Source organism: Schistocerca serialis, chromosome 3 (assembly GCF_023864345.2).
Source record: "Schistocerca serialis cubense isolate TAMUIC-IGC-003099 chromosome 3, iqSchSeri2.2, whole genome shotgun sequence".
In the NCBI taxonomy this organism is placed as follows: domain Eukaryota; kingdom Metazoa; phylum Arthropoda; class Insecta; order Orthoptera; family Acrididae; genus Schistocerca; species Schistocerca serialis.
This window is the reverse complement of record NC_064640.1, coordinates 762,730,495-762,752,299: the sequence shown is the minus strand read 5'-3', so window position 1 is coordinate 762,752,299 and position 21,805 is coordinate 762,730,495. Positions and strand designations below refer to the sequence as shown.

Genomic DNA, 21,805 nt, shown 5'->3' with positions numbered 1-21,805 from the left:
CCAGAAGGCCTTCTTCTGAAATTGACAACATACACATACACATTCATACAAACACAGCTAACACGCACGACCACTGTCTCTGGCCCCACCAGCCAGAGATTGTGGACATGTGTATGCAAGCTGTGTGTGTGTGTGTGTGTGTGTGTGTGTGTGTGTGTGTGTGTGTTTATTTCAGAAGAAGGCCTTCTGACATAAAGCTTATGTGTTTTGTAGTCTTTTCTGTTGTGCCTGTCTGCAACTCAGTATCTCCAATATATGGTGAGTAGTAATCTGTCCCTTTCATAATACTGATGTTATTCCATCCTGGATTTTTCCATTTTTTAAGAAATATTTGAAGATTGACAAAGAAGTTTCATATTTTAATTTTAGGAGGGACAGAAGGGTATTTTGAAATGATAATCTGCAAGAAAACTGTTTCAGCGGCATTATTGTTTACAGCAATTTTGAGAACATTTTGTAATATACATCCACCCAACTGGAACTAATCATTTTCTTTGCAATTGCTAAAAAGGACTTACTAATTACTTGAGCAATGTTGTTTGTAATTTGTTTAGTCATTCTTTCATTATTGAATAAAATTAAAAAAAAAAACGGAAAATAATGTAATAGTTTCAGTGTAAATATTTTTGCAAGAGCTCTATCAACTGTTGCAGTGGTATGATAATATAGCCTGTTGAAGGAGACAGTTATAAAATTGTGGAAGGAGACAGTTATCAAATTAATTAGTTATAAAATTATTGGGATAACTATTTAAGACTATAAAAATTTTCACAGCTTGTTGATAATGTGCTATAGAGATATTTTTCTTTTGTTGATTTGAAATAGTAAATTTATTTTGCACTTGTATAATTTTTCAGACCTTACTCTTTTCGTGGGACTGAAGAACCACAGTTACTGCGTAAAAACCAAATGGAAGACAATTTGAATTTGAGCTTATCAGCAATTATTTGCTGTCGCCAAAAGGAAGGATTTTCTATTAGGGTAATTACTTTCAAATATTGTAAATTTATCTGTTAATAAAGTAGCATTCCTTCATATGCTACACTAACAAAGAAACCATTCTGCTTTGCCATTTTGCCCAAATGAGAACTGAGGACGATCCTGGAGACTTCAAAATGTTCAGTCAGATAGGAGGGATGAGGAGGGAGGAGTGGAGGGGAGGAGGTTGGTCCAGTGGGAAAATAATTCATGTGTTAATTGCAACCTTAAGAGTTGTGGGGAGGGGGGGAGGAGGATTTATGAATATGGCTGTGTAAACCTTCTGTATTATAGATAAGCCAAAGACAAGATGTTAATTTGTTTTTTGATATCATCAAGCACTTTCGTGACATGTCATTACTAGTACAGCAGACAAAGTTATTTGAAACCAGAAGTAAATGTGCACCACTAACACTAATGTAAGGGTAAATGTCATCAGTAACAATATAATCTGGGTAGATGTGGGGTGAAGAGGGGGAAGGATACTGCGGTAGGGGTGAGGGAGATGTTGCACTACTGTGGGAGTGAACAGGGATGTGGTGGGGACAGGATAGGGCTGCATGGTATAAGGCTGTAGTTTTGGTGCACAGTGAGTGAAGGACAATTCTCACTATAGAAAATAGTGTCTAAACTTCAGCTTGTGTAAACAGTCTGTAACTGTTCAAGACTGTCATTCTCATCATCTTCCTCTTTGTTCATAAACTCAGCCTGGACAGACCCTGAGACTGCAGTGAATGAGAGGAGCATTTAAGATGACTGGTATCATTAATCCCTGTAATGTTATGTGGCCTATCAAAAAGTATAATCAATCAGTTTAAAGTAGGCACTGAATCACAAACAGACACAGTGAAAAGACTTCTAAACTTTGAGATTTCGGAGAGAATAGTCTTCCACCAGAAGCAGAAGCGCGCACGCGCGCGCGCACACACACACACACACACACACACACACACACACACACACACACACACACACACACAATGACTACTATCTATACTATATATGTCCGCTCAGGCCCGACTGAGCGCTTTGCCAGCATCTGACATGAGCAGCAATCCATGATGAATGGTGGGGGTAAGAGGAGGCATGGGGTGGGAAAAGGGAGGGGTAGCAGGATAGGCATGGGGGAAGATGTGCTTTTGTTGGAGCAAACCAGAATGTGGTGGGAACAGGATAAGGCTGCTAGATGCAGAGATTGGAGGCTGTGCTGGGGTAGGAGGAAGGGAAGAGACTTAGAGAAGGGGAACAGAAGAGTAGGTGCATTGTTGGAATGAAAGACATGAGTAGTGCTGGGGTGGGAGCAGGGAAGGGGGTGGAGAATGGAGTCTAGTAAAGGCTGAGGCCAGGGGCTTCATGAAAACGAAGGGTATGTTGATATGCTGTCGGGGAGAGTTCCCACCTGTGCGATTCAGCATAATTGGTGTTGGTAGGAAGGATCCAGATCGCTATGAAGCAGTCACTGGAGTGAAGCACTTCTTGTTGGTAAGTGTGTTCAGCAACTGGGTGGTCCATCTGTCTCTTGGCCACAGTTTGGCAGTGGCCGTTCATGAAGATGTTCAGTTCATTAGTCTGGTCAGTATTTGGGTTTTAAATAAAAAAAGCACCTGATGTTCAAACATGCATTTTTATACATTATTTGATGGCTGTTAGTAGTCACGTTCCAAAAAGTTAAGTGTAATAGGTCTGCAAAGCAGGGTTTGTCAGCTGCAAGGGGATGTGGGAAGGCCTGGTGAAGGCTCTTGTAGAGATGGTGGATAGTAGTAGTCCAAGGATGGGGCAGGGGGTGAACAGAATGGGGAGTTTTTTGATGTGGTGTGGTATTTTGCATGGTACTCTTTAATTCCTGTAGGGCAGGAGTTCCAGTCCAGGAGATGAGATGTAGTAATTTGGGATTGCAGAACAGGAGAAGTTTATGGATGGAGAGGAAGTGTTGTAAGGAGGTTTGGGCCCGATTTACAGGGTTTTACAGGAATAGGTTGGTAAAAGCTATTGACTGACAGAATTTGAACACAGAGGAATTGTGGAAGGAGGGGTTCCAGTCAGAGATTTGTAATATGATTTTCAGGCCATTGACAAGATTCCATGAGACAGACGATAAAACAGGAATAGTGCATGGGACTAGGGTCTGCCTGGGGATAAGAAAACATTTCTGTATTGGCAAAGATGGAAGGAGCAAGGGTCAGCAGTGGAGGATAAATAAATGCTTATTAAAAATATGTGGGGGAAAAGAAAAAAATAACAAAACAATGAGGTGGGTGAGGTATGAGGAAAAAGGTGGGACCTGAGGGAGTGAAGCCAAAAGTGAAAGACAAAAACGAACTAGAATCACCCTAAAAACACAATGAGATCAAAAAGAAAAATAAATAAGAAGACGATAATAGTGGGATGCAGGTTGGTGTGAAGAAAGGGGATAGGAGGTGTGACTGTATTAAGTGTGTCAGTATGTGTGTGCTGGACTAAGGGAAGAGGAAATTAAAATACATGAGTATGAGGGAGGAGAAGTGATCAATTTTGTGTAGAAATAATTATATCGGTGGGAAGACTTTGGGACATAAGATGCTGCACCAACAATACATGTGGTCATATAGCTGTGTGTTGCAGATGGACGAGACTGTCAATACAGTGTGGCTTGGAAGTAAAGGCATGTGCAGTTCGGAATGCGATAGAAAACACCGGAAAGTAGAGAAACAAAAGGATGGACATCGAGTATAGTAATGTGTTACAGAATAGCAATAAAGAAAAACAGCACTGGATTGTGGTATGGAAGGAACACTGCTAGTCAACATCAAATAATGAGAAGTCAAAGATAAAAGGACCTTCTTCACGTATAGAAGACGTGCATCATGTGCGCTCGCGCCCACACACACACACACACACACACACACACACACACACACACACACACACACACACACACACGGCTGCTGTCTACAGCCACTTGGGCCTGACTACACCTGCACATGACCTGAGCACAATCCAGGGTGGGTTGTTGGGGTAAGGAGGAGGCATGGTGCACGGAGGGGGAGGGATAGCATTTGGGGGGGGGGATGTTGTGTTGCTGTTGGAGTGGGGAGGGATGCGGAGTGGGCAGGATAGGGCTGTTTGTTGCAGAGATGGGAGGCTGTGCTGGGAGAGGAGCTAGGGGAGAGAGGAGAGGAGAGACATAGAGAGGCTGTATAGAAGGGACTTTTTGGTATGGAATGGGTGGCACTTGTCAAAGTCAAGGTATTGTTGGTAGTTGGCAGGTTGATGTCAACAGCAGTACTTGTGACCACCCTTGAGTAGTCACATGATCTAAAATCTAAGCTACAACCATTGTGCTGCATTCTACATAGACATGACAACTAATGAACTATCCGTCTTCATGAATAGCCATTGCCAAACTGTGACCAAGAGACAGTTGGACAGCCCAGATGCTGAACATGCTTACCAACAAGATGTGCTTCACTTCAGTGATCGCCTTGTAGCCATGTTTACTAATAACATGTGTAAACAGAGCATTACTGCTCTGTTTATGCATGTTGTAAGTGTGTGTACCTTTAAAAGTCGTGTGTGTTGTACTGGAATTCATGGCATGCTCTACGTATGAGACCCGTCCATTATTGAAGCAATGACAGATGTGATGTTATGGCCCAAATTATTTGAACCATAATCTGTGAAGATGGTCATGTCTGAAACCAGCCAGTATTTGGGTTTTAAATAAAAAAGCAGCTGATGGTCAAACATGCATTTTATATGTATTACATTTACAACACCCTCAGAAACTCCATCCCACCTTACAGAATCCAGAATGTAAATAGACCTGGAAAACTGTCATGAACCTGCCCTGCAAAAGCCTCAGTCCCACAGAAGTTTCAGTCCTTTCCTTAGGGCTTACCTTTTGCGCCACTCCCAAATTCAATCATGCTGGACTTGTTAATAAAGACTTTTCCTTCTCCCAGTTCCTACAATGCAAACACTTTTACGCCATCAACCTTACTAGACAGATTCAACCCAAAACCAATACTGAGCCCCACCTGAATCAGTTAACTCCTTCATCCAACTGTGATGTACCTCCATTGCTCCCAAATCACCCAATGTTAAGATTGCAGAATTTCCTGACCTCGTACCTTGCCTCACCACCATTCCCCAATTCCCTCGAAATGGAAATCAACCTTACATCTGTAGAAAGAACTGTGCTCCACCACTTATAAGATGGTCACAACCTTATAGTCCTACGTGCTGTGGTTATGAACCGCAAGGATTAACTTGGCAGAGGGTCTCCACCAGCTGTCAGATACATCCACCTACAAACCCTGCTGCAGTACACCATTCCATAAATCCAGCAGGAGCTTCAGTCCCTCTTCAAATCCTCAAGTCCATCCCAGAAACTCTCCCCTAGGTCTATTTATGTCCTCACTCTCACCACTCTCCACAGTTCTACCTTCTAAATGCTTCCTACAGTCCATAAACCCAACAACCCAGGATGCCACATTGTGTCCAATTACTATGCCTCCACTGGGAGACTGTCTGCTCTTGTGGACCATAACCTATTCCCCTGAATAAAATATATGCCAATCAGTTCCTCCATGAGCTTTCCACAGTTGCTGTTCCTTTACCACCTGGCACCCTGCTCACCTGCTCACCTGCTCATCACTTTTGGTGCTACTCCCTCTAGACTAACACCCCCTTGCCCATGGCCTTGCTATTATTGAACACAAACTTTCCAATCACCCCACTACTACAAACCTACAACCTGCTATGTTGTTACCATGACCAACTATATCCTCTCTCACAATTACTTCTCCTTTGAAGGCACGACTTACAAACAAACCCATGGTACAGAAATTGGACCTGAGTGATACCATTCTATGCCAGCGTCATCATGAGCCATTTACAGGAGTCCTTCCTAGCCACCCAGAATCCCAAATCTCTCATCTTGTTCAGATTCATTGATAACATCTTCATGATTTGGAGCAAGGGAGAGGATACCCTATCCACATTCCTGCAGAACTTCAACACCTTCTCACCCATTCACTTCATCAGGTCCTCCTCAATCCAAGAAGACACCTTCCTTGATGTTTTCGGCCAACTCAAGGATGGATACGTCAGTACCTCGGCCACATCAACCTACTAACTCTCAACAATACCTCCACTTTAACAGCTGCCACCCATTCCATACCAAAAAGTCCCTTCCAGCCTAGCCACTTGTAGTTGTTGCATCTTTATTGACAAACAGACTACATCTACATCTACTTCAATACTCTGCAATCCACCTTATGGGCTCTGTATGAGCACTAACTTCTCATCTCTTATCTTCGTGGTCCTTATGCACAGTGGATGTTGGAGGCAACAGAATCATTCTGCAGTCAGCTTCAAATGCCAATTCTCAAAGTTTTCTCAATAGTGTTCCTCAAAAAGGGTGTCACCTTCCCTCCAGGGATTCCCATTAGAGTTCCTGAAGCATCTACATGACAGATGCGTGTTGCTTGAACCTACCAGTAACAAATCTAGCAGGCCACCTCTGAATCACTTTGATGTCTTCCTTTAATCTGACCTTGTACACATCCCACACACTCGAGCAGTACTCAAGAATATGTCGCATTAGCGACCTATATGCGGTCTCCTTTACTGATGAACTACACTTTCATAAAATTCTCCCAATAAACTGAAGTCGACCAATTCACCTTGCCCACCGCAACCCTCACATACTTGTTCCATTCCACATTGCTTTGCAATGTTATGCCCACATATTTAAATACATGATTGTGTTAAGTAGGACACTACTAGTGCTATATCTGAACATTACTGGTTTGTTTTTCCTACTCATCTGCATTAACTTTCATTTTTCTACATTTAGAGCTAACTGCCATTCACCACTCCAACTACAAATTTTGTCTGAGTGGTCTTGTATCCAATTACAGTCACTCAACTTTGACACAGAGCCATACACCACAGCAAACAACTGCAGATTGCTGCCCACTCTGTCTGCCAAATCATTTGTGTGTGTAGCGAATAAGAGCAGTCGTAACAAACTTCACTGTAGTACTCCTTCGTACCTTTGTCTCTGATGAACACTCGCTGTCAAGGATAACATACTGGGTTCTATAACTTAAAGAGTCTTTGAGCTACTTACATATCTGTGAACCTATTCCATATGCTCATACCTTCATTAACAGCGTGCAGTGGGGCACCGAGTCAAATGCTTTCCGGAAATCTGGGAGTATGGAATCTGTTGCCTTTCATCCACAGTTCGCAGTATATCGTGTGAGAAAAGGCCAAGCTGAGTTTAGTATAAATGATGCTTTGTTCAACCATGCTGATTCATGAACTTAAACTTCTCGGTCTCAAGAAAATTTATTATACAGAATGAAATTTTCACTCTGCAGTAGAGTGTTCACTGATATGAAACTTCCTGACAGATTAAAACTGTGTTTCAGCCCGAGACTTGAATGCGGGACCTTTGCCTTTCACAAGAAAGTGCAAATTTATTGTATTCAAACTGAGAATATGTTCAAGGATCCTGGAGCAAACCAATGTTTGGGATATTGGTCTGCAATTTAGCGGGTCCATTCTTGTACCCTTCTTATACCCAGGAGTCACCAGTGATTTTTTCTAATTACTTGGGACCTTACACTGAGCAAGAGATTCACAATTTGCGATTCACACCTCTCCAGATATGCCAGCAAAGGTCTCACTGAAGCCTTTAGAGACTGAAATTACCCTCTGAACCTTGTCCAGAATGAGATCTACTGTGCCTTGTCTCTCCCGTTACATACCACCTTCCAGATGCCCACTGTATGACCACAGTGGAGTACTCTTCTTGTAACTCAGTACCACCCTGGATTGGAGAAACTGAATCAAATTCTGCACGAGGATTGAAACCCTGGCTGAGAATGTGATTCAGTTTCTCCAATTATGGGTGGTACTTCCCGTCATGCCATGAAATAAGAAATATCAGACCCACTATCCTCCCTACTACTTGTGCAGTGGTGGTCCACTGTCCATTGCCCACTGATCCTGCACAATATCCTTCTCCAACCTTTCTCCACCCCTGCTCCCACCCCTTGCCTCATGGCTCATATTCCAGCAATAGATCTGTATCCAGGACCTATCTCATATATCCATGCACTACTACCTACACCAGTCCTGTCACAGGCATCTCCTATCCCATCAAAGGTGGGGCTACTTGTGAAAACAGCCATGTCATCTACAAACTAACTTGCAACCACTGTGCTGCTTTCTACATGGGAATGAAAACTAACAAACTGTCTGTCAGCATGAATGGTCACTGCCAAACTGTGGCCAAGAGGCAGTTTCAGAACATGTTGCCTGCTTCACAGCCTCTGCCAACTTTTACCTTCTTACCAACACCACTTTTTCTGAACTGTGCAGATGGTAAGTCTCCCTGCCACATATCCTTCTTTCTTGTAACCCACCTGGCCTCAACTTTAGCAAATACTTGTCCTCCATCCCCTTCCCAGTTCCCACTCCAGCACTACCTATGCCTTCAGTTCCACCAAAACACCTAATAGTCTTCTCCTCTTTTTCTCTTCCCCCCCGCACAGCCTCCCATCTCTGCACCTACTAACCATATCCTGTCCCCACATGTCCCTTTTCTCTCCCACAGCACCACAATGTCTTCCCCCATGCCTTCACTGTCACTGCTCCCCCCCCCCCCCTTCCACCCTTTCCCTTTCTGCAGCCTTGACACACAGTAACTGGCCATGATGGGGCATCCTGGGTGGTTGGGTTTATGGACTGAAGGAAGCATGTAGTAGGTAGAAGTATGAACAGTGCTGGGGGTGAAAAGAGAAGTAGACTCAGGGCAGAGTTTCTGAGATGGACCTGAGGATTTGAGAAGGAACTGGAGATCCTGCTGGATTTCTGGATTGATGTCAGCGTGGCAACACTTGTAGGTGGACATACCCACCACAGATTGCTGCTCTGATGCAGGCGCAGCCTGCAGTTGGGCCTGAGTGGTGGTAGGCAGTAGCTGTATGTGTGTGTGTGTGTGTGTGTGTGTGTGTGTGTGTGTGTTTGTGTGTGTATGTTTTCTGCTTCTGAAGAATGACTTTTTGCCTGAAAGTTAAAAGTTTAGCAGTCTTTTCATTGTGTCTATCTGAGCTCCACACCTCCTGTATGTGGTGAGTAATGATCTATCCTTTTCATGTTATTAAAAGTAGATACTGACAAAAGTTTAACAGTTAAGGATTGTCCCCTAAGAGCTGAAAAACAGAAAAGCGTAACAACTACACACTATTTAATTGAGCAAGAGGAATATTATGCCAGCCTTTGCAAAGATATAACACTGGCATGGATAAACACTATGTAAGTAACAGTCTTCTTAAATATTAACCAGCTACTGATAACAAAAAAGTTTCACAGTCGTCTGGTTGGAAGAAACATTTTAATGAGCTGCAAATTTACTGTGAGTACACACTTGTTAATATTCGTAACTATTATCACCATATGAGTAAAATAGAGGACAAAACAGTGTCCTGACAGTCTCAAGTACTGGCCATACATCAAATTAAAAGTGTATCTTCAAAACCGTGAAGAGGGGCCCATTTCCAGACAACGATGACTGTCGAGAAGGCGAAGGCCATGGAAGGGCATCGACTTCCATCAGCTCGGGGACTGGCACCAATGGTGCAGGGCCCACAGGCGACAGATACAGCGAGTGCTGCTGTGTCCAGGGAAGCATGGAATCTGAAAGCACAAAACGTGCACCAGGATCACACAATTCACAAAGACAAATTTGATTCTGGTGCTGTGTCAGCAGTCCTCTTCGGTCCCTGCAGGAGGAACATAGAACGTCCAGTTACTGTACAGTGGTACCTTGCTCCCAGTGGCTGCATCTGCCATACAATCTGTAAAAGACTGAATTGTTAGTATGATACTTTGCCAGTCTGGGCAGAGTGGGTGCTGCCAGCTGGTGCAGGTGCAGCAACTGATGCAAGAGGCGGTGTTGCCATCCGTGCAACAGCTTCGCCTGCAATGGTCCGTCATGTGGCTGGAAGCCATAGGAAGACAAGAAGGGCAACAGAGTTTGATACCGTGTGCGAGAGGCATGGAGTTTGTCCGTCTGTTGCTTAAATGTTTGTACAAGCACTCAGTTTGTCGTTGGACTGGTAGAATGGTGCACTCCTGATGGGGGTGCTGACAGAGGTGATGCAGAACTGTTCAAACTCAATGGCCACAAATTGAGGTTGTCACTATCACTTCAGGCAAACTCTCAAGGCAAAAGACTGATGGCAAGGCCTGGATCATGGAACGAGCTACAGTAGAATGCATAGCAACCATGAAGGGAAATTTGCTGAAAGTGTCATCGATGATGGGCCAATGTGTATTCCAGTAATGACCCGCAAAATTCAAGTCAAATGTTGCCAAGGTGCTTGAGGTTTGGGCCATACATAGAACTACTGAGGAACGGCTGACATGTTCAGCACAGACTTGGCACTGAGAAGTCGATTGTTCAGCTTGTGCATCCAGACTGTGCCAAGGACAAAGACATCACACCAACTGCTTGGTGCACATGACACCTCGGCACCTTTGGTATAATGAACAAAGCACCTCAGGCTGGAGAACCTGGGAAACAAAAACATGTGACCAGTCATTATTAAGCACTCTGTCTTCAGGCCACAAGTGGCGCATCAGGACTATCCAATGGCCGTGTCATCCTCAGTTGAGAATGTGGATAGGAGGGGCGTGTGGTCAGCACACCGCTCTCCCGTTCATTATGATAGTTTTCTTTGACCGAAGCCGCTACTTTTTGGTCGAGTAGCTTCTCACTTGGCATCACGAGGCTGAGTGCACCCCGAAAAATGGCAACAGCGCATGGTGGCTGGATGGTCACCCATCCAAGTGTCGGCCATGCCCGACAGTGCTTAACTTCGGTGATCTCACGGAAACCGGTGTATCCACTGCAGCAAGGCCGTTGCCGACCAGTCATTATTGGTGTGTAGCAAAATGACGCCTTGGTGAACTGCAAGGGCATGCCAATGGGCAAAATGTTGGCAAACCACAGAGCTACAAATCTGTCTGGCTGAACATGGCCAACCAGTGCGGATGTAGTTCAATATAACCTGCAAATCAGGATCTGCTGCTGTGGCCTGGGCAATTTACTGGTGATTAAGCAGAATACTATGCAAAGCATCTGTCTTGTGCAGCAGTGTAGCAACAAGAAGCAGAGGACTCATTGAATGCTGAATCTGGGTCAACAGGGAGATCAGAAAGAACATCTGCATTGCCATGCTTAGAAGCGGGCTGATACGCAATCTCATAGTGGTGATTTAACAAAAGAAAAGCCCACCATTGCAGCTTCTGCACTGTGCAAGTTGGGACTGACTGAGAAGGGCTAAACAAAGATTGTAGAGGTTTACGGTCAGTCACCAAGTGAAATTTTCTGCCAATAAGATACTGGTAGAACGAAGTGACACTATAGACAATGATGAGAGCCTCCTTTTCAGTTAGGGAATAACTACAGTGAGCTTTGTTCTTCAACTCTGAAGAAAAAGCAGTTTGCTAGTGAACAGAACCAAATTTATGTGACAAAACTGCACTGATGCCATAAGACGAAGCATCCACTGCCAAGACCACAGGTTTGGCTGGATCAAAATGAACAGGGCATTGATCTCAAAGCAAAGCATCCTTCAGCTGTTGGAAGACAGACTGATAGTCATGCGACTTGCAAGTGATGCAAGGGAGCCATGATTTGAGCGGCGTTAGGAATAAATTGGATGTGATACATGGGCTTCCCTAACACAGACTGCAATTCCTGCACATTGTGTTGGCGGTGGAGGTCATGGATAGCAAGCAAATGTGATTGCAATGGGTGAACAACACCCAGGCTATAATGACCTCCTAATTACTCAAAATTGGTCTCAAAAATGCACATTTGTCTGTGTTACATTTGAGACCAGCTTGAAACAGAGTGTGAAGATTGCTAATGTGTTCTTCAGGAGTGTGACTGGAGATGACAGTGTCATCTAAATAATTCCAGCAAAAAGGAACTTCTGCAGTCAGATGCTCCAGAAAGCACTGAAATATGGCAGGTGTGGAAGCCTTGCCAAATGGCAATCTCAAAAATTTGAAAAGACCCAAATGAGTGTTAATGACAAAGCCTTGTTGAAACTGCTCATCTTGAGACATTTGCAAGAAAGTGACACTCAAATCAATTTTGGAAAAGTAATGACCAGCACCCAGTTCATCTATTAGTTCTTCTGGGGGCTGCAAAGGATAATTGTCACTGACTGTTTGAGGATTCACAGTTTTCTTTAAATCGGAGTTTGCCAGACAGCTTTTTTAGAATAACAAGAGGGGACGCCCACTGACTGGTAGTAATGGGTGCTATTACCCCACTGTTTTGCAAAGCAGTAAGTTACTGAGCTACCTGTTCTTGAAGAGCATGGGGAACATTACAAGCTGTAACAAAAGTGAATGCTTACCCCCAAACAAATCAAAAGAGTCTAGAGCAAAAATATTAGCACTGTCTCAAGAGGAAAGTACTGTGAAGTCACTGTCTTCATCAACTTTCAGAAAGTTGCAGGAAGACTAAAAGTGCCTGAGACAGGAATGTCTTGACCACTATATGCCATCAGTGTGTGGCCCAATGTGCATAACTTAAGTTTGCCAAGCAATTCATAAGTGCTACAGTTGTGCCAAGTCACTGACCCTCCAGTGTCAAGTTGCAAATGGATTGATCGTCCAGCAGTAATAAGAGACCCAAAAAGTTTGTTATCCTCACATAGCACTGCAGATGAGTGGGGAGCCTTCCTGAAGGGCTATTACTTAATTGTTTAACACTAACGACACCCAGGGGCTTTGAAAGGGCACTACACACTGTTTGTGACTTTGATTTGCGTGAAGGAGTAGCAGAAGGGGGTGCCTTAAATTTCTGTGTGCACACAGACTGTACATGTCCTCGTTTGCTGCAGTAAAAAGCAAATCATTTTTCGTGAGATGCAAGAGTGATGATCATGTGCTGTATTACATTAGGGGCATGACGTCACACCTTGTGCTGGCCGCAACACGTGTTTATCTGCATACTGTGACTGGGGCCGGCCGCGCCACTGTTTGCAAACTGGCTGTGAGACCTGTTTGTCGTATCTATCTACTGAACAAACAGGCACTACCTGATAACTGTCTGCTTCACTTTTGCAGGAATCTTGATAGTCTAGAACAGGGATCCCCAAACTATTTTGGATGAGTGACCCCTTTTCCAAAATGAACTGTTACCTCAGACCCCCATGGCCAAATTACCTACTTTTAAGATCTACCCCCTTATTCATTATGGTCCGCTAACTTAAAACAGCTGCTACAGAGTGTTATTTTTCATTCTGACTTAGGTCAATAGAAGAAGACAGAGTGAGAATTAGCAATGCTTTAAGTTAGCAGACTATTATGAATAAGGCCTATCTTTAGTTTTTTCCTATTGATACAAAATACCTACGCACTAAGGTACCAATTGGAAAACTTTGCACTTGGTTAAGTGAGTAAAGTTGACTTCATTTTCTCATCAAAATTTAACAAAATAAAAAGACATACAATTCAGTAAATATCAAGTTTAATTTATAATGATTATTACAAATTAAGTACTTAAAAAATCTTAAGTAGGTAGGAAATTATATTTAAAAAAGTATTAATTCGCAAAGCGAAAATAAAACATTCAGTGTGATGGATGAACCTGGTGACTATCTACCAATATAGCTACATCTGGTTCAATATTGGTGAGTTGCAGCCGTAAATCTCCACGTTCATTGATTTTCAAACGGTTTCTTTGTTTTGTCAAAATGTTTTTTACCACACTGAAGCTTTTTCAACTAGGTATGATGATGGAAAAGCGATAAGGTATTTTTCAGCAATGTTCCACAATGTAGGATACTGTGTTTCAATGTTGCATTGCAACCAGAACTTCTGATAGCCTTGGTTGAACTTCTGCTTAAGCTCTTAGTCTGTGCTGATGGTAATCAACTCTTCTTGCATTATCACATTGGCTTCTTCCATGGCTGTGGTATTGTACGGATTCATTATCCATTGAGGAATTTGTAAATTTAAAAGATCCTCAAACCTCTCCGTAAAATCCTTGTGTAATGCGTCCAAGTGAGTGACATATAATAAAATGTCATCATCTTGAAGCATTTCTGGTAATTTCGACAAATGCGGAAACTGCGAATATTCTTTTCTGCCTAAATTTTGTTTATAGAGGATTAGTTTACCCACAAAGGCCGATATTATTGATTTTGTTTTAATCAAGTTAAGATCGTCACCCTGCAGTTGCAAATTAACTTTGTTGAACATTCCAAAGATATCAGTCAAGTAATAAATATCTGTTTTACAATTGTTCAGATTTTCTTTCAAATTCAGATCTTTTTCTTGTAAAAACTCCAACACAGATTCAAAATTGGCTGAACATCTTTCTAAGCAAGAGACTCTTGATAGCCAGCGAACTTCAGTGTGCAGAAGTAATCGAGTAAAGACTTCGTCATTTTCCTCACATAGCTGAGCAAATAACCGAGAGTTCAAAGAATTGCTTCGAATGTTGTTGATAGCATTTATTACATATTGTAAAGACTTATGCAATCTAGGACTCACCTTTTTTACTACTAAATGCTGCCTGTGAATCACGCAGTGAATGACCAGTACATTAGGCAGTTGTCGCTTTAAGTGAGCTATAAAACCACGATGACGACCAACCATGGACGGTGCACCATCAGTCGCAACAGAAACAATGTTCTTCCATGGAATACCTTTGTCAGTAAAAAAATGTTCCATGGCCTGAAAAATCGATTCTCCTCTGGTATCAGTCTCTAAATATGTAGCAAAAAGGAGTTCTTGGCACATATTTTCATCTTTTATAAATCGTACATATCCTAACAACAGAGCTTCATTGCTGGGTAATGTAGACTCGTCGAACTGGAGAGAGAATCTGTTGGTCTGTAAGAACTTGCATAAAATGTTTTCCACATCGCGTCCCATCTCGTCTATGCGTCTCTGAACAGTGTTATTGCTCAAAGGTATTCTCTATAAAATATCATGTGCGCGTTTGTGCAATACGTTGTTAAGGACCTCCACAATAGCTGGTAAGATAAGCTGCTCTCCAATTGTGTGGGGTTTCCCCGACTTCGCTATTAGTAAAGATATATTATAGGACGCTCGTAATCCATCATCGTCTTTAATAGATGATGACGCAAACATCGATCGTATGGATGGCCTTTTGTCTAGTTTTTCTTTAAGTGCTTGAAAAAATGACAAGGGCTTACTTTTTTTGTCAGCATGTACTCTTGAGAAGTGGTCATCCATTTCTGAAGGCTTTATGGCATCGTTACTGAATACTTTTTCACATATGAGACACATCGGCAAGTGTTGATTTTAATGGAGATGCAATAAATCCGAACTTCAAGTAGTCCAAACTGTATTGTCTGCATTTTTTTTTTGTGTCCGCCATAATAAAACTCTCAGTAATCCTGCAAATAAAAAACTACTTAAATAAAAAACAATAATAAACTGTTAAATTTATTTTTGTCAGCATGTACTCTTGAGAAGTGGTCATCCATTTCTGAAGGCTTTATGGCATCGTTACTGAATACTTTTTCACATATGAGACACATCGGCAAGTGTTGATTTTAATGGAGATGCAATAAATCCGAACTTCAAGTAGTCCAAACTGTATTGTCTGCATTTTTTTTTTGTGTCCGCCATAATAAAACTCTCAGTAATCCTGCAAATAAAAAACTACTTAAATAAAAAACAATAATAAACTGTTAAATTTGCACACTATCTTATTTTTATCACACCCAGGTAATGGATTCTTGTTAGGTATTACTGACTTACTCATTGATAAACTTGGATACCTATATTAGGTAAGTAACTTTAGTAGGTAATTAGGTATAGAAAATTCGTATTAGGTAAGTAGGTACCTACCAGCATTAGAACGAAAACCAAAGCAAACTGAACACTTCAAAGTTTAGGTACCTACCTACTTAAGAACTTAAGTGTAAGTGATTTTTACAAATACTTTTATACCTACCTATTTAAAATATGCTGTATGTTGTGTTTACCACTTTTTCAGTCACTTTACTTCACTTAATTTAGCTATGTAATAACTTTGTAATCTCTTGAAATAAATGAATACTTACATGAGTTATTATCGTTCTAACTCCAACAAATTTAAAAATGCAAATGAACTTTCATCCTAAGTGCACGCTCGTTAAATAGTAAAATATCGGGAACATGTTTGGACTTGATCATGAATTCATTCGTGTTAAATCGCGTAAGCGTCAAATAGAGAGCAAGTCAAAACGCGCCTGAAAGACGTACGCTCGAACTCATTATCTTGCACAAACTTGTCCACACAGACTTGCCGAGTTTTTCATCTTGTACGAACTTGAGACTTTACATTACTACAACAATGCTATTTCCTACAAAAATATTAATTATTCTTAGTACACGTAACACAACATAAACGATACAGTACCTACCTATCTTGAAAGTTTTAAATAAGAACTTGTGTTAATTTAATAGGGATCGATTTTTAGACCTCGTCGACCCCCAAAATCAGTTTTCATTTATGTCAACCCCTAGGAAACTGATATCGACCCCAAGGGGTTTATATTGACCACTTTGGGAATCCCTGGTCTAGAAGGTGCAGAACCTGTCGCAAGGAGGAGTCTGATTATGTAAGAATCTGTTCCCGAACTCGAAAGTCAGCTACACTGTGCGTAATGGCATCATGAATCATTGCATCATTGTAGTATTTGCCACAGTCATATTTGGATATACACTGTCTGAGAAGGCCCACTGACGGTATGTCTGACCTTGTTGTTTATGCAACTTAAAGAATTTGTAATGTGCATCTGACACTTCAGCCCTGTGCTCATGATACTTTGTAAGCATCTGAAATAGGGTCTCATATTCAACCAGTTGAAGGCGGGATGTGGGAAGTAATTTGACGCTCAAGCGATAAATGGTCGCTCTCACTGTGGCCAAGAAATAAAATTGTTTGTCACTACCTTGCTTATGATGCGCTGCAATGTGCCCATGGAACTGTGAGAAGTGCTCTGTCCAGTCTTCTGTCGCCTTGTCAAACTCACAAAACAGCGGCACATACACAGGCGATGCAGGCACTGCCATTGGGTCTGTCGTCATGTGTGAAGTCATTTGCGCCTTCATGAAGCGATTCATCGCTTCAAGCAGTTGTGGCATTTGTCAACTCTGAAACTGGATAAACTGAGTTATATCAGCTGCAGATGGCACAGCAAGCAATTGTGGCTTCGCAGCCAAAGTAACGAAGCAGTGCACAAAGACAATCATTGAAAAGAAAAGTAGCACAGAAAGAGTAAAAAGGGATGCAAAAGCAGGAACTGTGGAACCTAGAACAAAAAGAGCACAAGCAAGGCAAACAAAGGGGACACTGAAGACAATAAAAACGGCAAAAACCAAGCCAAAAAGACGACAGGAGAGGAAGAAGGCAACTTGAAGACTCGATGACAGCCACACATAGACAGGAGTACTTGTTGCCAGGTTTGTTGTGTACAACTTCGTACACAGTGGTAAGGGGAGCTGGGCTACAGAGGCGTGAAAACTGTCTTCATAGGAAAGCTGGACAGGAGTACTGAACAAGTTAACACAATGAACAGATGATTTCTTAACTTGTATTTCTCCAAGCATACAAAGATCCATCACAAATAAAGCAGCAAGAAATAGAGTCCAACTGTCTCGATGTCAACTAGGCTGAGTTTCAATGTACTAAACACGAACGATGGTATCATAATGAGGAGGATTCAAGTGCAAGTGGGTTGAGCAGCTGTTGTCGACCATCTTGTAATGCGACAGCGAAGGGCGCACGTGGTAATCAGCCATTGGAGGTGTGTCTCAGCAGGTGTACACCATTGGGTCCACCAGATCCTGCATGACTTCTATCGGCATCAGATAGAAACTTGCAATTCCATTGCCAACTGTGATGCCTGTGGGGTGGTATCAGTATGTGATACCATATAGTATTCACCCACAGATGGGTTGGGCTGGTGGCCCCTTGAGACTGGCCTCCTAGATTCCCTTATGTAACACGACTGGACAGGTGGGTTGGGCACAGTGGTTCCTGAGAATAGTCTTCCAGATTGCCTTATATAATATGACTGAACTTTACATCACAACTTGTTGTACCACATGTTGACTATCTTACTACAGTTGTTTTTCTACAGTATAGCTTACTTTCTTAACAATTTAATGGCTTTACAGTACTTTTAATAATTGATGTAATAGTCAAAGCTTTACCCAGTACAGGCGAATGAAAGCTCGTGCACCTGCCACTCCCCATCCACATTCCTAGCCCCTAGCCTGGACACCTGCTGCCTCCCGCTGACTCACTAGCTACCTATCGCCAACTTCTCCTCCTGCTTCCTTCTCCTTTCTCCCTCTACCCACCCCATCCGACACAACCCACACATCCAGTCCACCTGTCGAACTGCAATCTACAATTCTGGCATTGTGTGTCCAGCTGGCACATTGTAGGTGTACAGGTGTGTGTGTGTGTGTGTGTGTGTGTGTGTGTGTGTGTGTGTACATTTGTCACTGATTGCCTGTCATTATATGGCCATGACCGTGCATTTTTGATCTATGATTATTGTAAAATTTTGCACGAGTTCATGTCCCCTACCCTGCTCTGACCTTATTATCAGGTAGTTTTTGTCCCACAAGTATGTACAATTGTACATTTATTTTCTCCTTAAACTGAAGATGTATGTCAGTTGTACTTACAGTTACGTTAGACTTTAGTTTGGAACTCTTCAAACTAAGTTTCATGACAAAATGTTCACATTAAAACTTTTCTTTAGTTAAGTAATGTTAACTTGGTGCAATGTTGACTTGAAGAGGGGTTCCTTTACACTTGGAAGTAATCCAGTTATAGTGTTTTAGTGAAAATGATATTATTGTAGAAAACATGTTTGACATTGTGTTGTAGTATGTGTTGTCATTTTCTATGAAGAATTTATTTCTGAAAAATGTAGCCACTGCTTGGTTATTCATTTATCAAAAATTATCACTTGTGAAAATGCATTTTCATTCTTCTTCTTCTTATTTGTTTGTCCTCTAATTCTCAAAGATTCTAAACTTTCAACTGTGTTAACATATACTTTTCTTACATATTCATAGCCATCTATGATAAATTGATATTTGTAGCATTGTCATTACTTTTGTCAAACCTTAGCAGCAACAAATAAATAGTCAAATGATTATACCTTTGGATTCCATACATTGAAATCCATAGAATGGTCAGTTTAGATCTGAACATTTGGATTCATTACACTGAAATCTTCAGTTCAGATCTGAACATATGATCCAGGGAAAAACATTCCTTCATCTGGAACTTAAAAACATTTTGAAGGTGTGAGAGTAGAATAGAAAAGGAAGAATTATGCCAATATAGGAATTATTGGGTTGGTGCACAATTTCATAGAATTTTTCCATAAGTTTAAAAAACGCATCAGATGCACGTAACAGAGACTTCAGTCATCAACAGTATATTTACAACAGTGTGCCAATGCTGGGGTAACTTTTTGATTATACAGCTGTTGAAATCAAATGGTGTTCAGCTGAAGAACTTGTCAAGCCATCTTCATAGCATATTTTCATCCAGAAAGGAAGTTCCTTGAAGGTTGCTTGATAGAGAGCAGAAAAGGTGAAAATCTGAGAGTGCAAGTTGAAGTGAATAAGGTGGGTGCGGAATGACTTCCCAACCCAACTCCTATATAGTGTTTTTTGTCAGTGTAGCAGAATGTGGGAGGGCATTATTGTGGAGTAGCATCACTTCATGCAGTCTTCCTGGTCGTTATTGTTGAATTGCATCTGCAAGACATCTCAGTTGTTGACAGTAAATGTCAGCAGTGATGGTTACACCTCAGGGAAGCAATTTGTAGTACATTGCTGTTCCATCAGATGCAAAACATTATCTTTTGTGGATGTTGCAGGTCTTTGTAGGGGAACCTGCTGCTTTGTTTGGGCTCAGTGATTCCTTTCTTTCCCTTATAATAACATAAAGACACCTTTTCTCATTACCAGTAATGATACGGGATAGGAATGATCAATGTTGTTCACAAGCCAACTGATAACGAGCAAGCAGAGATGTGCATATGGCCACCGCCTGGTTTTTTTTTTTTTTTTTAAAAAAAGACCATGTGTACCCATACACCTGATTTTTGAACCTTGCCCATTGCATGCAAATGTTGTACAATGATGGAATGATCACAGTTTATCAAATTTGCTAGTTCTTGAGTACCATGATGTGGATCATTGTGGCTTAATGTGTTTAAATGATTTTCATCAGATCCCAAAGGTCTTCCTGAATGTGGAGAGTCACTAATATCTAAATGATCCTCCTTAAAATGAGAAACCTGTTTTCTTGCTGTGCTCTTTCCAGTGGCATTATTCCCATATACAGTGCAAATATTTCTGGCTGCCTCTGCTGCTGTCACCCCTCTATTGAACTCAAACAGAAGAATATGTTGGAAATGTTCAGATTTCTCAACTGGGCACTCCATTTTGTAGCATCCACAGCTCCTCTCATTATCTCCAAATGAAAGTATGTAAACTGAAATAGCAACAGTGAACTACAAATAGACAATGACAATCAATAAATAAACTTATAGAAACCAGTATAGCGTGCAAAACAAAAATGCTATGAGCTTATGCACCAACCTAATATATCAGCGTTCATCTCAAGACCTTTAGAGTTTATAGACACACTAAACCAAGTGTGCTCTGTGTCCTGTTTCATGTAAAAGTTAGTAGACTCCCATTCTTACCTTTTATGCTAAATTCTAATTTTTGTTTTCAATTTTAGGCAATTAACATCTGTGAAAGTCATTTGGAGATACATCTTGTTCTTCCATGGAAAAACTATATTTATCTTGAGTACGTCCTCACTACTCAGTGGCCTATTAGTCCAGTTACGAGCACACCTATACATTATCGCATTAACATTGAAGGTAATTGCCTTGTATGTTTTACAATCATTGTTTTGTAATACAACATTTTCTTAATATTGTGCATTTCTTAAACACATTGCATAATTAGTCAGACCATATACTACTGTTATGTCTCATATGTCTCTGTTTCTCTTTTTTATTACTTTATCTTTTGTTAGTCTTTTATGTTAATTACTGTATGAAGATAAGGTACATGCTGTTTCATTATGTAGACGATTTACATAATTTTATTTCGTTTCTTAATATACTCTGTCACAAATGACAGAGAGGTGCATTGAAATGGTACAATGTTTTTGAAACTCTTATTTAATACCTTCACTTTTGCTGCTATGTATCAACTTGTGTATAAAAAAGGCTTCGTGGAACACAATGTTGGACCATAATGTTAACATTTTTTGTATTTTAATTTTATTAATAATACAGTTAGTGCTTGGCAATGCCTTTCGTTGCATTATTAGTAAGTTTTGTTGATGAATGGGGGACCAAGACAATCTTTTCACCTCTTGTGTTCCTTGTATCTGTATTGGTCATGGAGTAGTATGTTGAGGAGAGTCTACTACCCACCTGCTTGCCACTTCTGTGTGGTGTTACAATGCTACTTGAAAGTTCACACATCTGTACATCTTGCCACATTCAACAGGTTTTGCAAAATGTGGAGAGTATCCTTTGGTTTACTAACAGACAGGTAGGCTAGGACTGTGAACCACAACAGTAATGTATGAGAGAGAAGAGTTGGGGAGGGCTGGAGAGAAGGCAGAACAAAGAAAGATAAGGGTTTAATGTCCAGTCTACTATGTGATCATGAGAGCTGAAGCACATCCTCAAATTGTGTAAGGATGAAGTACGATGTCAATCATCAC

At 41.3% G+C, this 21,805-nt stretch overlaps 1 protein-coding gene across 1 annotated transcript in view; it reads left to right on the top strand.

The window, feature by feature from the left end:
- LOC126471205 (KICSTOR complex protein SZT2-like) overlaps positions 1-21,805 on the top strand; it is a 199,769-nt gene that overhangs the window by 80,992 nt on the left and 96,972 nt on the right. Inside the window, exons 10-11 of the mRNA XM_050099319.1 lie at positions 858-981; positions 20,801-20,945. Coding sequence (XP_049955276.1) covers positions 858-981; positions 20,801-20,945 — 269 coding nt within the window. The remainder of the gene's footprint in view (positions 1-857; positions 982-20,800; positions 20,946-21,805) is intronic.